Source organism: Humulus lupulus, chromosome 6 (genome assembly GCF_963169125.1).
Source record: "Humulus lupulus chromosome 6, drHumLupu1.1, whole genome shotgun sequence".
NCBI lineage: Eukaryota > Viridiplantae > Streptophyta > Magnoliopsida > Rosales > Cannabaceae > Humulus > Humulus lupulus.
In genome coordinates, this window is record NC_084798.1 from 80,064,058 (window position 1) to 80,081,811 (window position 17,754).

The 17,754-nt window shown below is 37.9% G+C and overlaps 1 protein-coding gene across 1 annotated transcript; it reads left to right on the forward strand.

Annotated features, from left to right (window-relative positions):
• The first annotated feature begins 14,067 nt into the window (after window positions 1-14,067).
• On the forward strand, window positions 14,068-14,685 carry LOC133785249 (uncharacterized). Its single transcript, XM_062224500.1, has one exon. The coding sequence runs from the start codon at window positions 14,068-14,070 to the stop codon at window positions 14,683-14,685; it is 618 nt and encodes a 205-aa protein (XP_062080484.1).
• The last annotated feature ends 3,069 nt before the right edge of the window (window positions 14,686-17,754 follow it).

Genomic DNA, 17,754 nt, shown 5'->3' on the forward strand with positions numbered 1-17,754 from the left:
TAACTCCTTTAAAAACTTTGCATATCGAGGTACTTGCTTAGTGAAATAAAGTAAGGGAATGTTTACCTCAACCTTGCAAAAAGTCTCCAGTCTCTTGTTCAGCTTCATCTTTCAGTGTCTTTCTCAAACGACTAGGAAATGAAGGAGTGGTGACATAAGTGGGAATAGTTGGTTTAGGGTTGAGTGTTTTGGTTGGGGTTTCATCTTTGTCTTGTTGGGCGGAGTGGGTAGGAGGTAATGGCGCATCATTTGAACTTGATGGGATTGTGGGTGGATTACAAGTCTTGCCATCTCTTAATGTGATGGCATTAGCATTTTCCCTGGGGTTTCGAACAGGCTGTGAAGGTAATTTTCCTTGATTCTATGGTTCACTTTGACTTAATGAAGTGGCGATTTGACCCATAGTGTTCTCTAAATTTTTCAGGGATGCATGAGCGCCTTGAAGAAGTACTTGAGTTTGTGTATTGGAGGCTACTAATGTTTTTAGCATATCTGCCATTGATGGATCCTGAGCTTATGAGATAATAGGATGTTGAGGCTGAGGTGTATAAGTTTGTTGTTGCCTTTGTTGATAAGGAAACCCTGGTTGTCTAGTAGGTACAATTTGTTATTGATTCCCATATCGAAGATTAGGATATTTCTTCCATCATTCGTTATAAGTTATAGCATAAGGGTCATACCTTTGTCTAGGTTGCCTGGGAATCCCCCCATTGCATTTACATGTTCATTAGTATCCTCTTGAAGTGTGGGAAATGCATCCGTAGGATGCCCCGCCAACTGACTTATGCCACAATGTCTCATTTGCTGACCTAAAGTCATTTGTTGAACCATACTAGTTAACTATGCAAGTTGTTGCTCTACTTTAGAGTTTGTCTCATTTAATCCCTTAACTGAAACTTCTTGACGAACTCCAAACTGTTGAGAATTAGCTACCATATTAGAAATTAAACTCCTAGCTGCAGCAGGGGTCTTGTCCACCAATGCTCCCCCACTTGCTGCATCAATCATGGTCCTATCCAATGGAAATAGACCTTCATAAAAGTATTGAATCAGGAGTTGTTCACTTATTTGGTGGTGGGGGAAGCTAGCACATAGCCTCTTAAATCTCTCCCAATACTCATATAATGACTCCCCAGTCTGTTGGTGAATGCTGCATATTTCCTTCCTTATGCTACCAACCTTAGATGCTGGGAAGTAACGCTCCAACAACAATGTCTTCATTTCATTCCAGGTATTAACAGTTCCAGGAGGAAGGTAATAGAGCCATTCTTTTGCACCATCCTTCAAAGAAAATGGAAATGCTCTTAATTTAATCTGCTCTTCCGTTACTAAAGTTTGTTCAATACTAGAGTAGACTATGTGAAATTCTATCAAATGCTTATTCGGGTCCTCTCCTAGTAGCCCATGGAAAGATGGTAGTAAATGTATGAGGCCCGAATTGAGTTCAAATTTAATGTCCAACACCGGATATTGGATACATAGAGGTTGATGGTCTAGATTTGGCACCACCAACTATTTCAACGTCCTTTCCTACACCATCTAAGACTTAACTGATGTTTTAGAGTCAGAATCGTCATCAGATGGTAATGGTAATTGTACTAGATTGACTTTCTTTAAAGGTTGAAAGAGTGACTTGTCAGTGATAGTCCTTGAAGAGCGGGATGACGATGTCTCAAGATATTACTTTATGGCTTGTAGTCTTTCTTGAGTATCGTCGCTAGACATATGCACATACAATAAAAAAAATTAACTAGTGAGTATGTAGTTAATTAAATTGAATAATAAAAACTACTTACAATAGTCCCCGACAACAACGCCAAAAATTTGATAGGTGTCGTATGCCGTATCAAATTTAGGGTTAACTTTTATAATAAGTTTGGATAGCCCACCAAAAATTACATTTAAAATTGAAATTTTAAGAAAAAAAAAGTTGTCACACCACCGCGACTAGTGATTCCTGGTGGTCGCGGCCACGAGGTGTTTCTGGGCTAGATTCGCATGGAGACCGCGGCCAGGAGATTGTGGTGGTCGCAGCCACTATCCCTGACTCCCAGGCCGCGATCAGTAAATGTTGGTGGTTGCGGCCACATACCAAATTCTGCTTCCGTGCTTTTTCTTTGTAATCTTCAACTTTAAGCTCAAACATCGGGTTTAGGGACTTCTAAAACACTTCAAACTTGTTCCAAACTTCATTTTCTCAAATCCTATCATTTCACATTCATTCCTAACCACAAAAAATGTATCAAATTCATCAATAATACCTTATAAAATATTTTATGGCTTAAAATAAAAGACTCGTAAAACAAAGCTAAGAACACCTAAAAACATTTAAAAGAAACATTATCTAAGTGCGAAAGGATAACAAATATAATATCCAAAATACCCTTATCACTCCTTCATATAGATAAGGAGTTTGAATCTTCACTCGTGATAAAATGCTTGCAAAAGATTCATTTGATATTTTACTTCACACGATTTGTAAATACATATGCATATTAAAAACAATAATTAATTCTTATATGTGCTCAAGTTTATTTTACTTCTAATTGCAAGTATCAGAATCTAGGAATTCCTAAAATAATTTTTGTATGTAGTTAGTTTTTTGGACCAAAAAAGATAAATTATCATAAAATATTAATTAATGACCATAAATTAGAAAAATTTGAATAAAAAATGAGAAAAAAATTAGAAAATAGATGGATTGGATTGAAGATATTTTAAAGTACCACATCTCCTTCTTGGGGCTCTCCTTTATTTATATAGATATAGAGAGATTACAAAAATCATTTAAAAAAATTCAAACAAATCAAATTAGAATTCAAATTTAAATTATATATCACATTAAGAAATATTTTTGTAAATCTATTTACGTTTAAATAAAAATCATAAATAATTTAAATAAATGTTTATTACTATAATTATTATTGTTATTATCAACCATAAATTACAAAAAGTAAAATAAAAAAAATGATAAAAAATAGAGATAGAGTAGGATAAAAAAGTAAGAAATTACCCATTTGGAACCTTTATTTTTATAGATATTAATAATCATTTAAATAGATGTTGATATAGATTTTATAGATATTTTTCCCTTAATTAATAATCATAAATTAGAAAAAGTAGAATAAAAAAATGAGAAAACAAAAGATAGAGTGGTTTGGAAAAATTTAGAGTGTCTCGTGGCCTATTATTATAATTGTTTTCAATATTGTAAAAAAACAATGAAAATATTAATAATAATAGCAAGAAGAATAATAATATTGTTTTTTATAGATATTTTACAATAGTACTTTTTTATTGATATTTTATATTGATTAAATATATTTATAGATAGATAATGTCATTTTTTTAATATATATATAAATTTTACAAATTTAAATGATATAAAAATATATACTAAAAAAATTAAATATGTAAAATATAAATAATATATTAAATTTGATAAACTCAACAAATATATAATTATTTGGTATTTTGGCAAGATTGAGTTAAATCAATCACCCATATAAGAAAAAAATTACTAATGTTGAGACAAATCAAAGTGATCCAATGATACTTTATTTATAGACTAAATGTATAATACCCACAATGGTTTGTAAACCATGTGGGACTATAGGGATTTTTTTTAAATTGTTAATTAATGATTAATATATCATACAAAAATTAAATATGTAAAATATAAATAATATATTAAATTTGATAAACTAAAAAAAAAATTGGTATTTGGGCAAGATTGAGCTAAATCAATCACCCATATAAGAAAAAAATTACTAATGTTGTGACAAATCAAAGTGATCCAAGGGTACTTTATTTATAGACTACATGTATAATACCCACAATGGTTTTTAAACCATGTGGGAGTATATGGATTTTTTTAAATAGTTAATTAATGATTAATATATACTAAAAAAAATAAATATGTAAAATATAAATAATATATTAAATTTGATAAACTCAAAAAATATATAATTATTTGATACTTGGGCAATATTAAGTTAAATCAATTGCCCATATAAGAAAAAAAATACTAATGTTAGTACAAATCAAAGTGATCCAATGGCACTTGTTGTCCATATTTTCCACCAAGAACTCTCAGAAGAGTCCCGAGCCCAACCAGGGCCCAATGAACACTGAGCAACCAGAGGTCTGAAGGCCCAAACTCATCCTAGGTCCAATAACTGGCGAATTATCCAAGTATAACAAGAACCCATACCTGAGATGAAGGCCCAGACCAACTTCATGAGTGCACACAACCTCCATCCTCCGGAATGTAGATTGTTATGATGGACATCCCAGTCCAAGGGTCGGATCCCACCGTGTGGGATCCGAATGGAGTTTCCGAGTCCTTCCTCACATTTCAACTCGCTAACAGGATATACCCTTCGATCTGTCATCACTAACTGATGTCCGCCTTGGTAAATGAACCCAGTCCATACAACCTGGTAGAACAAGATCAATACTTCATCTGACTAACGTGTCCCTGAGAAATCCGGAAGTTGGTCTCCTCAACTAACCTGCAAAAGGGTTACGCACAGAATGTACAGTGTTCCTGGGGATCGATACCGCCACTAGTCTGACATATCCTATGCCTAGAATCCCCATGACGGCTCACGTGCACCAGTCCATATCAACGTACAAGGGACAGTTGTAGTGCTCAATCACACTTAAGCCGACCAGTGGGCCCAGATTAAACACTTTGTATTCACATTCTCCACATGTATTATAGCTCCATTAGAGGGTAATTAGGATTATATCTTTATTGGGTCAGGATTAATCCGGGCCAAACTATATGGCCACCTATAAATAGGGCCATTAATGCACTGTAGCAAAGATCCGATCCAACTTTTTCATGGATGCAAAAATGTTGTTGAACTTGCTCAAAACCTCCATTGTTAAACTCTCTAAAGCTCAATACAATTGACTCGTGGACTAAGGCTCATTAACGCCCCAACCAAGTCAAAACTTTGGCCTTGTTTACTTCTTTCCTTTCTTACTAGCTCTAAAATCTTAATATATTTAGTTTATGAAAAACTCGGTAAACAATTTGGTGCTTTCATTGATAGCTAGAAGAAAGCTTGAACCAATCTTTGTCATCTACGATGATGGTGAATACCAAACACACTGTGTTTCATCCTGCTCAACAGCAGCAGCAACAGGACAATGGAGAACCATTGCAAGAACTGCAACTTCCTCAAGACCAACTAGAGGATATACCTTATAACGACCCCCTGCCTGATGACTCCCAGAACTTCGAAGAAGGGGTGAATATGATGAAGAGTATTATGAAGAAGACGGAGAAGGGTACGAAGACCATGAGGCCAAAAATCCCATCGACCCCGATGAGAATGATGTGGAACCTAAACCAGAGGACTTGGAAGTGGTTTGTTTAAGACGACAGATCCTCGATCAAGAAGCAAAGATGGCGAAACAACAAGAGACCACCTGCCAGATGCAAGAATCCCTCCTAACTCTTCAAGCATTTATTGTTGCTCTGGGTTTTACAGTTGATCTCGCAGCAGCTCCTCCCACAAGAACTCAGCCAGCTGTCCCACTTACAGGGACTGGCGCTCCCAACAATGCAACCCCCATTTTTCCTCTGGGATGATCCAATCATCCCGTAGCTGGTCCTTCTAACCCAATTCAAGAAAAAGGGAAGGCCAAAGTGGCTGATCCCGTAGAAAAACAAACCCCTAAAAGAAGACTCCTCCCGCTCCAATGACTAGGGTGGACCCCAAAAAAGAAAGGGTGAATCCTGTCCCAGGACGGAATCACCTGAATAATCCGCAGGAGAAATGCCTGCAGGGTACCAGGCCCCAGAATGCTCTGGGACACGATGCCCAGGGAAGACGTTTTTATCCCAGTGCATTTGTGAACAAGGATCACGGGGGACAAGCACAGCGAGGAGCCGAAAGTCTTTAGTTAAGGAGATGACATATCCCGCATAGATTTGCGAGACGACCTCAACGCCCAAAAGGAGTAGGCTCGTAGAGAGAAGATTTGCCCTCCGGGAGGGGACTTGAGGAATAACCTTAACGACAGAAAAAATGAGAAAGTTCTCGTCGATGATAGAATGGCCAGACCATTCATGGAACAGCTGGCCGATCTCAAAAAGATCAAGGACCGTCTTGTCTTGAAATAAGAAGGCGGAGGTTCTGATTCGGAAGATGAAGAAAAGGAACCATGTGCGAAACACATCCTGGATGTCATATTACCCAAGGGGTTCAAAATGTCAGATATCCCACCTAAACCGGGAACATCGACCCTAGAGACCATCTATCCCACTACAATCGCCTGATGATTGTAGCCCATGTCTGCAATAATGACATATGCCTATGTTTTTTGATCACCTTGGCTGGATCCGCTGAAGAATGGTGGAAAAGGCACAAGACAGGATCAATCCAGTCTTGGTCTGGTTTGTAGTTGGCCTTTCGTAAGCAATCCGCGACCACCCTTAGGGCTTACATGGAGGTCAACACACTAGCCAAGATCAATCAACATCCCACTGACAACCTTAGGGCTTACATCCATCGTTTCACAAAGGAAGATTCAAAGACTAAGGTGGACGATGGGCAATGTCTAGTATCCCTCCAATCCGAAATTAGAACTGGATCCCCTCTCTGGGATGACATGCAACGCCATAAGGCGGACACTCTATAAGAGTTTATAAGAAGATCTCAAGGCTTCATCAACTAGGAAGAAGCTTGAATCCAAGCTTTTGGATGGCCTCCGGCACCACAGGCAACAACACAGACCATTCCTGGATACAGGACGCAAAACCCGACAAACACTTATCCGACACCACCAGCAATGTTCGGACCAACTGGAACTCCCGAGATGCAGTTCATGACCCCGACCGTCTATACGCCCACTTCATCAGGATATGCTCCAACATCTTTTACCTCTTTTTCTGGGTACGGAGTAGCACCAACCGGATATAGTGTCACTCCCGGAGCAATTCAACCATCCCAGACGGAAGTAGTAGAAGCGACCATAAATCATTCCCGGGGAAAACGTTCCAATAAGAATTACGTTCCAGTAAGAATCAAAATCAGATCGAGTCCGCGAAGGAGGGAAAGAGGGGGTATGAGCCCCAATACACAGAATACACAGGACCATACCAGAATGTGTTAAGAAAAAATAGATTTTTCCTAAATGGAAACAATAATAAATTACAACTCTATGCAATATATTACAAATAAATAATGATTGATTAAAAAGAGTTACAACTCTATAACTGAAATTACAAATAAACAAAGAAAATGAAGAAGATGATGAAGGAGAAGAAAATAGTAAAATACAACTCTAAGCAAAAGGTTACAAATAAAGTAAAGTGTTTGAAACAAAAGAAAAGAAAAGATTACAACTCTTGAACAAGAAATACAAGTAAATAGAGAAGAACAATATAAAGATGAAAAGCAATAGAATGAAAGAAAAGAACAAGATACAAAAGATAAACAACTCTCACCCACACTACCAAAGTGAAGAGTGTTGGGGATCACCAACTTGAACAAGGTTTGAAACCTTTGTCCAAAAGCTTATTTCCCCCTAACTCAAGCACTAAGGGATCTCTCACAGATATTGGAAAAGATTTATGGAATTATCAAGCCTCAAGGTGTTTCTAGCCAAGTGCTCTAATGGATAGAAATGTTGTGTCTTAAAAGTGAGCTATAGGCTCCTATTTATAGAGTTTAGAGACACCCTTTGAATTTCAAATTCCACCAACCCCCACGGGTGTTACCAATGTTTAATTGGATTAATATGGAATTAAAAATGAGATTTGGGAGTTATTTGGGTTTTTTGAGCGGTTCAACAAAGATTGAAAAAACTGAAGAAAAAAAAATGGTCAGTTTTTGGCCTGTGGCCGCGGCCAGAGACATTAGTGGCCGCAGCCACCGACCATTTTCAGCACTAAAAAATGTGCTGTTTTTCCAAACGGTTCCAAACCCTCCCAGAACACATTATTGGGGTTAAAATCATATCTCTAACAGCCATATCACATATGACTTTATGAAATTCATCTCAATATTGTGTAACAAAAAATTTACACAATTAAGGGTAATATTTGGAAGTTACAAATTTGCAACACCAAATATGTTACATTATTTGGATATATCTCATATATCTCAATATTGTAACTCTCTATTATATGTTACAATATGTGACACACTTTGTCATATTTATTTAATCTAAAACATTATATTATAAAATAATATAACATTTCCCCACTAGATTAAATAGTTATCTATTGTAACACTTATTTAATCAATCATTATATTTTGAAATATAACATATCCCCCACTTGATTAAATAAGAACTCTCTCTTATAAGAGTCATTGCATTAGTACATAAAGCAAAGTGTTTTTCAACTTGAACTTTACTATAGTGTAATTATCACAAAATTTGTCGAAAATTTGGTTGCACTAGGCATTGAACCATCTTTTCATGAGAACAAATCGGTGATAACACACACACCTTTGCAATGTTCACTTGAGACCTCTATGTCTCGCTTTGCACCGTTAATGGCCATGTGCACTTTCCATTCATGGACGTTCTTGAGAATACTCCCAATTCTCATGAGAGGCGGCACCACCCCTAGGTCCATATAGGTAGAATTCTTACAATATTTTGTTACTAAAAATACTTGTCTTTACAAGACTGAATTCTATTAAAAAACCTTTCAGTTTTAACCCTCTATTTGGTAACACACAAGTACTCAATATCTCAAATGGGACTTGTTTTGAGTACAACTAATATTCACTTGATTGACTTCTTATTACCTATTTAACCTAACACTAGTTGAATAACTAATGTTAAGATAGGTTACCATCAATCGTGAATCTCTTTAGGGAGTTTAAGTCCCATCCCTCGAGATGATGCGGCCACTAAATCCCTCGTTAGTGGCTTAGTGAAAGGATCTGCCAGATTTTCACTTGTTCTCACATAGGATATTGAGATGACTCCTCTTTGAATCAATTCTCTTACATATCCATGTCTTAGACTAATGTGTCTAGACTTCCCATTATACACTCTGTTGTATGCTCTAGCCAATGTCGCTTGGCTATCGCAATGTATCGATATAGTAAATACATTCTCTTTGATTAGGGGAATCTCTATCAACAGATCCCTTAACCATTCGACCTCTTTGCCGGTAGCAGCTAGAGCTATGAACTCTGCTTCCATAGTGGAATGAGATATACAAGTTTGTTTCTTGGAACCCCAAGAAATTGCACCTCCACCAAGTGTAAATACCCAACAATTTGTGGACAAGCTGTCCCCAAGATTGGATATCCAACTTGCATCTGTATATCCTTCTAATATCGAAGGAAATTTGGAGTAGTGAAGGCTTAGTCCTTTGGTTTTCTTGAGATAACCTAGGACTCTTCCAATTGCCTTCCAGTGATCCACACTTGGATTACTTGTAAACCGACTAAGTTTACTTACCACAAATGCTATATCAGGTCTAGTACACTGGGCAACGTACATTAGACTCCCTATAGCACTAGCATTCTCCAATTGAGCCACCGCTCTTCCTTCATTCTTCTCTAGTTTTACACTATGATCGAATGGAGTATTGGCATCTTTAACCTTGAGATGGTTAAATTTGTTCAATACTTTCTCAACATAGTGGGCTTTCCCTAACGCAAAACCCCCACTATGTTTCTTTACTTTGATACCGAGTATGGTATCAACTTCTCCAAGATCTTTCATCTTGAAGGTTGATGATAGAAACCTCTTCGTTTCTTCTATCCCTTTCATGCTGTTACTTAGAATAAGCATGTCATCCACATATAAGCAAACAATGATCACATATCCCTTACAAGTTTTGGAATACAAACACTTGTCTCCATTGTTATGTCTAAACCCATTAGACATGATGGCTTGATCAAATTTCTCATGCCATTGCTTAGGAGCTTGTGTCAATCCATATAAGGATTTTACAAGTATACAAACTTTATGTTCATATTTTGGTAGGAAAAACCCTTCGGGTTGTTCTATATAGACCTCCTCATTGAGGTCACCATTAAGGAATGCTGTTTTGACATCCATTTGATGAACATACAAGTTGTGTATAGAAGCTGAAGCGAACAAAATTCTTATAGAAGTTGTTCTTGCAACAGGCGCATAGGTATCGAAATAATCGATACCCTCTTTTTGCCTAAACCCTTTAGCTACTAATCTAGCTTTAAAGGTTTGGATAGTGTCGTCAGTGTGGTATTTTCTCCTAAATACCCATTTACACCCAATTAGCTTAGACCCCGGTGGGAAGTCTACCAATTCGTGTTATTGGAAAGAATGGAATCCATCTCATCATTGATGGCTTCTTTCCAAAATGCACTATCTCTCGATTGCATAGCTTCTCTATAAGTCTTAGGATCATCCTCAATGAGAAGTAGAATAGGAATTTTCCTAATGACTTCCTCTCTATTTCCTTCTACCATGTAGAATGAAATTCGTTGAGAATCTATCTCATCCACTACTAGACTTTTATGATTTTTAAGCCTTTTACTTCTTCTAGGTTCAAATGGTTACTTTACATCCTTTTGAGAATTCTCCTCTTGAGAATCAACTTTGGATGTAGAAGCTTGAGAATTGTTCTCATATAACAAATTCTCCTTTAGAGATGTTGAAGCTTGAGAATTGTTGTCACATAACATATTCTCAAAAAATTCAACTTCTCTAGATTCAATCACAACATTAGACTCTAAGTCTAATAGCCTATAAGCTTTACTATTGTTGGCATAACCAACAAAAGCACACTTTATGGCTCTTGACCCTAACTTTGTTCTATTAGGTTCGTTTTTCTTGCAATATCCAAGACACCCCCACACTTTGAAGTACCCTATGTTGGGTTTTCTTCTTTTCCATAACTCATATGGAGATATCTCATTTTTCTTCATCAGTATTCGATTAAGAATGTGACAAGTGGTTAAAAGCGCTTCACCCCATAAGTTGAAGTTCAACTTAGAAAACACCAACATAGAATTTATCATCTCTAGATAAGTCCTATTTTTCCTTTCGGCAACACCATTGTGTTGTGGTGTATAAGGTGCAGTGCACTCATGAATTATACCATTTTCTTCACAAAATGTATTGAATTCATTAGAGAAGTACTCTCCTCCTCTATCACTTCTTAGCACCTTAATCTTTTTATTTAGTTGATTTTCAACTTCTAATTTATACAATTTAAAAGCATCAAAAGTTTCATCTTTATGCTTTAAAAGGAACACATAGGTATATATACTAAAATCATCTATAAAAGTAAGAAAATACCTTTTACCACCTCTAGTTAAAACACCATTTAATTCACAAAGATCACTATGGATTAAATCTAGTAAATTAGATGATCTTTCTACACTAGGAAATGGTTTCTTAATCATTTTCGCCTTAACACATGTTTCACATTTACCATAGTTTTTATTATTGCATGCAATCATATCACATTTTACTACTCTTTTCATGGTAGAAAAACCTATATGCGATAGTCTAAGATGCCACAAAAATAAAGAATCATACTCAACAATATAGGCGGAATTAGCATTTTTATTGATAACATTGAAAGTTACATCATTGGTGCACAATTTAACCATTCTCTCACAAGAGTACCCTTTTCCCAAGAATACATTTGATTTGGTAAGTATAAGTTTACTGAACTCAAAACGGCTTTAATGCCGGGCTTGCCAAACAAATCACCACTTACCAAGTTTCTACTCATTTCGGGAACATAAAGTACATTCACTAATGTAACTTTCTTGCCGGAGGTGAAGTAGACTTCAATAGTACCTTGGATTTTCCCTCATTGCCCATTTGTATCTCATGGTTGCCCTTTGACTCTTCAAAGGTCTTGAACAATGATTTGTCATAGGTGACATGGACGGTGGCACATGTATCATACCACCACCCTTTCACCTTGCCTTGGACCGCATTCACCTCACTAAGGGTAGAAACTATGTTTTCCTCTTGAGTTGCATTCACCTTAGGTCCTTGTCGGTCTTTTCTATGCCTACACTCTCTAGCATAGTGACCCTTTTTCCCACACACAAAGCAAGGACCTTTCTCGCCCTTAAACTTGTTTGGGTTGGGTTTTGGACCCAAAGGTTTCTCGTTACCCTTTTTCCCTTTGTTTTTGGGATGTTTTGGTTGTGACACCGCATTTGCTTTGGAAGTCTCTCCATTAGACCCCTCCACAAGTTTATCTCTATATATCGATTCCTCTTCTATTCGAATATGTTTTTGGATTTCCTCCAAAGAATAATCCACATTTTTATGAAGGATTCTTTTCCTATAGCTCTTCCAAGTTGGTGGTAATTTAGCCACTATAGCACCAACTTGAAAGGCCTCGGGAAGCTCAATCTTTAGCACTTTGAATTTGTTAACAATTATTTGCAATTCATGAATTTGAGGAAGAATAGGTTTATCACCAAAAAATTTGAAATCGAACTATTGAGATATCTAAAACTTTTTGGTACCTTCCTCTTCCGCCTTAAACTTTTTCTCAAGTGCATCCCATATCTCCTTGGCCGATTTGGTCTCGGTGTAGAGGTCATAGAGACTATCAGATAGGGCGTTGAGGATATGACCCCTACACAAGAGATTTTCCTCCTCCCTCTTCCTTCTCTTCTCCACCTCCTCGGGGGTGCCTTTGTCGGATGGCTCGGCTAGAGATGCCAAGGAAGACTCAAGGACGTAGGCGATTTTGAGAGTGGTTAAAAGAAACCTCACCTTGTCTTGCCACCTAGTAAAATTGGATCCATCAAACCTATCCAATCTCACTAGGTCTTGGTTCATGATCTTGATTGTCTCCCCTTCCATTGAAACAAAAAGGGATAAGCTTTTGAATGTTAAGAAAAAATAGATTTTGCCTCAATGGAAATAATAATAAATTACAACTCTATGTAATATATTAAAAATAAATAATGATTGATAAAAAAGAGTTACAACACTATAACTGAAATTACAAATAAACAAAGAAAATGAAGAAGATGATGAAGGAGAAGAAAATAGTAAAATACAACTCTAAGCAAAAGGTTACAAATAAAGTAAAGTGTTTGAAACAAAAGAAAAGAAAAGATTACAACTCTTGAACAAGAAATACAAGTAAATAGAGAAGAACAATATAAAGATGAAAAGCAATAGAATGAAAGAAAAGAACAAGATACAAAAGATAAACAACTCTCACTCACACTACCAAAGTGAAGAGTGTTGGGGATCACCAACTTGAACAAGGTTTGAAACCTTTGTCCAAAAGCTTATTTCCCCCTAACTCAAGCACTAAGGGATCTCTCACAGATATTGGAAAAGATTTATGGAATTATCAAGCCTCAAGGTGTTTCTAGCCAAGTGCTCTAATGGATAGAAATGTTGTGTCTTACAAGTGAGTTATAGGCTCCTATTTATAGATTTTAGAGACACCCTTTGAATTTCAAATTCCACCAACCCCCATGGGTGTTACCAATGTTTAATTGGATTAATATGGAATTAAAAATGAGATTTGGGAGTTATTTGGGTTTTTTGAGCCGTTCAACAAAGATTGAAAAAACTAAAAAAATGGTCAATTTTTGGCCTGTGGCCGCGGCCAGAGACATTAGTGGCCGTGGCCACTAGCCTCTGTCCCACAGGCCGCGGCAACCAACATTTAGTGGCCGCAGCCACCGACCATTTTCAGCACTAAAAAATGTGCTGTTTTTCCAAACGGTTCCAAACCCTCCCAAATGATTTTGTAATTCCTAAAACACATTATTGGTGTTAAAATCATATCTCTAACAGCCATATCACATATGGCTTTATGAAATTCATCTCAATATTGTGTAACAACAAATTTACACAATAAAGGGTAATATTTGGAAGTTACAAATTTGTAACACCAAATATGTTACATTATTTGGATATATCTCATATATCTAAATATTGTAACTCTCTATTATATGTTACAATATGTGACACACTTTGTCACATTTATTTAATCTAAAACATTATATTATAATATAATATAATATTACATTATATTATAAAATAATATAACAGAATGACCAAAAGAGGTATCTTAGTGAGCTTGACCACGACTATGAGATGTGTGCATTGGTCCAGACTTCGGTCCATCGCCCAAAGCTGATGAATTTACGAATAACATTAACGAAGGAAGATGCTCGAAATGTCTACTTTCCGCATCACGATCACTTGGTCATTGACACCCAAATCACCAACAAAAGAGTATCTCGAGTGTTGGTAGACAATGGAAGTTTTGCCAACTTATTGTTCAAGCTGACCTTCACAGCAATTGGCTTAACGGAGGTGGAGCTAGACTCGTGCCTAGCACAGATATACGACTTCAATGGGGACTCATTGCTCCAGATGGGCAAGATACAACTCCCAATTACATTGGGAAATGATGCTCAAAACACTTTCAAATACTACACATTCGTGGTAGTGGACTGTCCCATTGCGTATAATGTGATTTTTGGGCATCCCGCTCTGGTCGATTTTGGTGTTGTTACCTCCATCCGCCACCTATACTTAAAGTTCCCATGTGATAACGATGGATTGGGGACAATATGGGGAGATCAGAAGAATGCCCAGAAGTGTTCTCAAGTGTCTTCCAGATCAATCTTTATGGTTCGCGAAGAGCCTCTAGAAGAGGAGGATGTCGCTCCAATCTCACAACCACAACCAGCACGAGGGATGGTCTAGGAAGATGAAGAATTGGATCCCCGAATAGAGGTGGACAGAGCATTAGAACCAATGGAGGAGATAGAAGAGGTGTGCATCAGCGACATTGATCCAACCAGGGTGATCCGAGTAGAATGAAATATGAATCCGGATGTCAAGGCTGCCATAGTCAACCGAGTAAAAGAAAACCAAGACGTCCTAGCCTGGTCCCACACGAATATGACCGGGATTGACCTTAACATTATATGTCACGCCCTGAACTTCGATGAGAACGCAACTCAGTTCTGGCAAAAGCAAAGGCCATTGGGCACGGAATGGGAAGAGGCCCTCAAATTAGAAATTGAAATGTTATCCTTGATCAACTTCATCCAAGAAGCCCTGTATCTCGTATGGATGGAGAACCCAGTGTTGGTGCCAAAGCCAAACAGGACATGGAGAACTTGTATAGATTTCATGGACCTCAAAAAAATGTGTCCAAAGGATTGTATAGACCAAATGGTGGACACCACTTTTGGATACGAGTTGCTAAGCTTCATGGATGCCTACTCCGGCTACAACCAAATTTCGATGCATGTAGCAGACCAAGAACACACCAGCTTCTAGATGAACAAGGGTGTATACTGCTATATTGTCATGCCTTTCGGGCTAAAGAATGTTGGAGCCACATATCAAAGGCTTGTTAACAGAATGTTCTCGGACCTACTCGGAAAGAACATGGAAGTCTACATAGATGACATGTTGGTCAAATCCAAGACATCGACCCAGCATGTGGATGACCTAACCGAAGAATTCACCATTATTTGGAAGTACAAGATGAAGCTAAATCCCAAAAAGTGCACCTTTGGTGTGGCATACAGAAAATTTCTAGGCTTTATAGTAAGCTCGAGAGAGATAGAAGCCAACCCGGAGAAGATCAGAGATTTGATCGACGTGCCATCACCACAGAAACACAAAGATGTTCAAAGCTTGACAGGAAGAATATCTGCTTTGAGCCATTTTGTGTCAAAGTCCACAGACAAGTGCATGTCGTATTTCAACATACTTCGCAGAAACCAGAGGTTCAAATGGATAGCCGACTGTGAAGAGGCTTTCCAAAAATTAAAAAAACGTTTAGCTCAAGCACCAATCTTGTCGAAGCCGGTGGATGGGGAACCACTGTACCTATATTTGGCTGTGTCCGAACATGCCATAAGCGCCTCCTTAATGCAAGAAGAGAGAAAAGTCCATCTCCCAGTCTATTATGTAAGCAAAAGGTTGCTGGGCGTGGAGTCCAGATAACCATTGATCGAGAAACTGAAATTTAGCTTACTGTCTACTTCCAGGAAGTTAAGACCTTACTTTTAGGCTCATGCCATCAAGAAACTAATGAACCATCCCCTATCACAAGTATTGTAGAAACCAGAATAATCAAGAAGACTTTTGAAGTGGGCTATGGAGTTTAGCCAATTTGATATCGCCTACGTTCCCAGAATCTCCATCAAGGGACAGGCCCTAGCTGACTTCATCGTAGAATGTACCAGAATCACTTAGGACGAAGAGCCAATCGATCTTGTAGTGCCTATTTGGAAAATATTTGTTGACGGAGCCTCCAATGCGAACGTGTCTAGGGCCGGGATTATCCTAATGTCCCCCCAAGGTCACCAATTACAAAGTTCCCTACGCTTCCAGTTTGAAGCATCAAACAATGAGGTTGAGCACAAGGCCATGTTGGCCGAATTACGCTTGGCTCAGGAAGTGGGGGCAGAGAACATTGAAGTCCATAGTGATTCCCACTTGGTCGTAAGAAAAATATCAGGAGAATACCAAATGAAGGGGGAGAAGATGGCCGCCTACGTGGGTTGAACCTAGGAGTTACTTCAACTGTTCAAGAGATACATCATTCACCAGATCCCCAGGGAACAGAATGTGTTTGCGGACACGCTGGCAAAGTTGGCAACAGATGTTGAAGAAGAACTCTTTGGAGTAGTTTCAATTGACCATCTATTTGCACCTAATATTCAAGCCCCCGTAACCGTGAATGCCATCGATTACACCACGTCCTCGATGGGGCCTCTCATCCGGTATCTAACCACTGGGGAATTGCCCACGGACAGAGCTTCCGCAAGAAAGCTCCAATACCAGGCCCCGAGATACGTTATGAAGGACGACAAGCCCTATCGTAGGGGGTTATCCATGCCTTATCTTTGATGCGTATACAAACTAAAATGAGCGCGATCATGCATGAAGTGCATGAAGGCTTTTGCGGAGATCACTCAGCCGGACTCAGCTTGTCCAAGAAGATCCTAAGGCAAGGATACTTATGACCAACAATGAAGGTGGACTGTGTAGATTATGTCCACAAATATGAGCAATGCCAAAGGTACATGAAGGTACTGCGAGCTCCTCCCACGGATATAACCTTGATGATCAGTCCTTAACTTTTTGCTGTTTGGGGAGTTAATTTAGTAAGACCCCTCCCGACCGAGAAGAGCGGGTTGAAATATGTCATTGTAGTCGTCGACTATTACACCAAGTGGGTCGAGGCAGAACCAATGAACACCATCACCTCTAAAAAAAGCCCTAGACTTTGTCATCAACAATATTGTGTGCCGATACGACCTCCCTCACAAAATTGTGTCCAACAATGGGAAGCAGTTTGATAACATCCACTTCACCGATTTCTGTGAAAGACATGGAATCGTCAAAAGCTTCTCCGCAGTCATAAGGCCACAAGAAAACAGACAAACAGAGGCCGTGAACAAGATTTTAAAGGGGACACTGAAGAAATAGCTACAAGCCTGCAAGAGCAAGTGATCGGGAAAGGCATACTGAACCATGGAAAGGACTTTGACCGGACATACTCCCTACTCAATGGTTTATGGTGTTGGGAATAGTGCCCTTAAAGCAATTGTAGTTGACAAATGTTTTAAATGAAATAAATAATTGAATTGAATTATTATATATATAGATTATGTTCGATATTATGTTGATAATATTAAGTAAATATAAAAAAATTCCAAAGTTTATCTATGTGGTCTAATCTCATATTGGTATAAGAGAATCGAGATTAAGATAATAAACTTGAAATAGTTCGTAGTAAAATAAAGTTAT

What these genes read in the sequence shown, in the direction of transcription:
- LOC133785249 (XM_062224500.1), top strand. Translation starts at nt 14,068, where the DNA reads ATGTGTGCATTGGTCCAGACTTCGGTCCATCGCCCAAAGCTGATGAAT.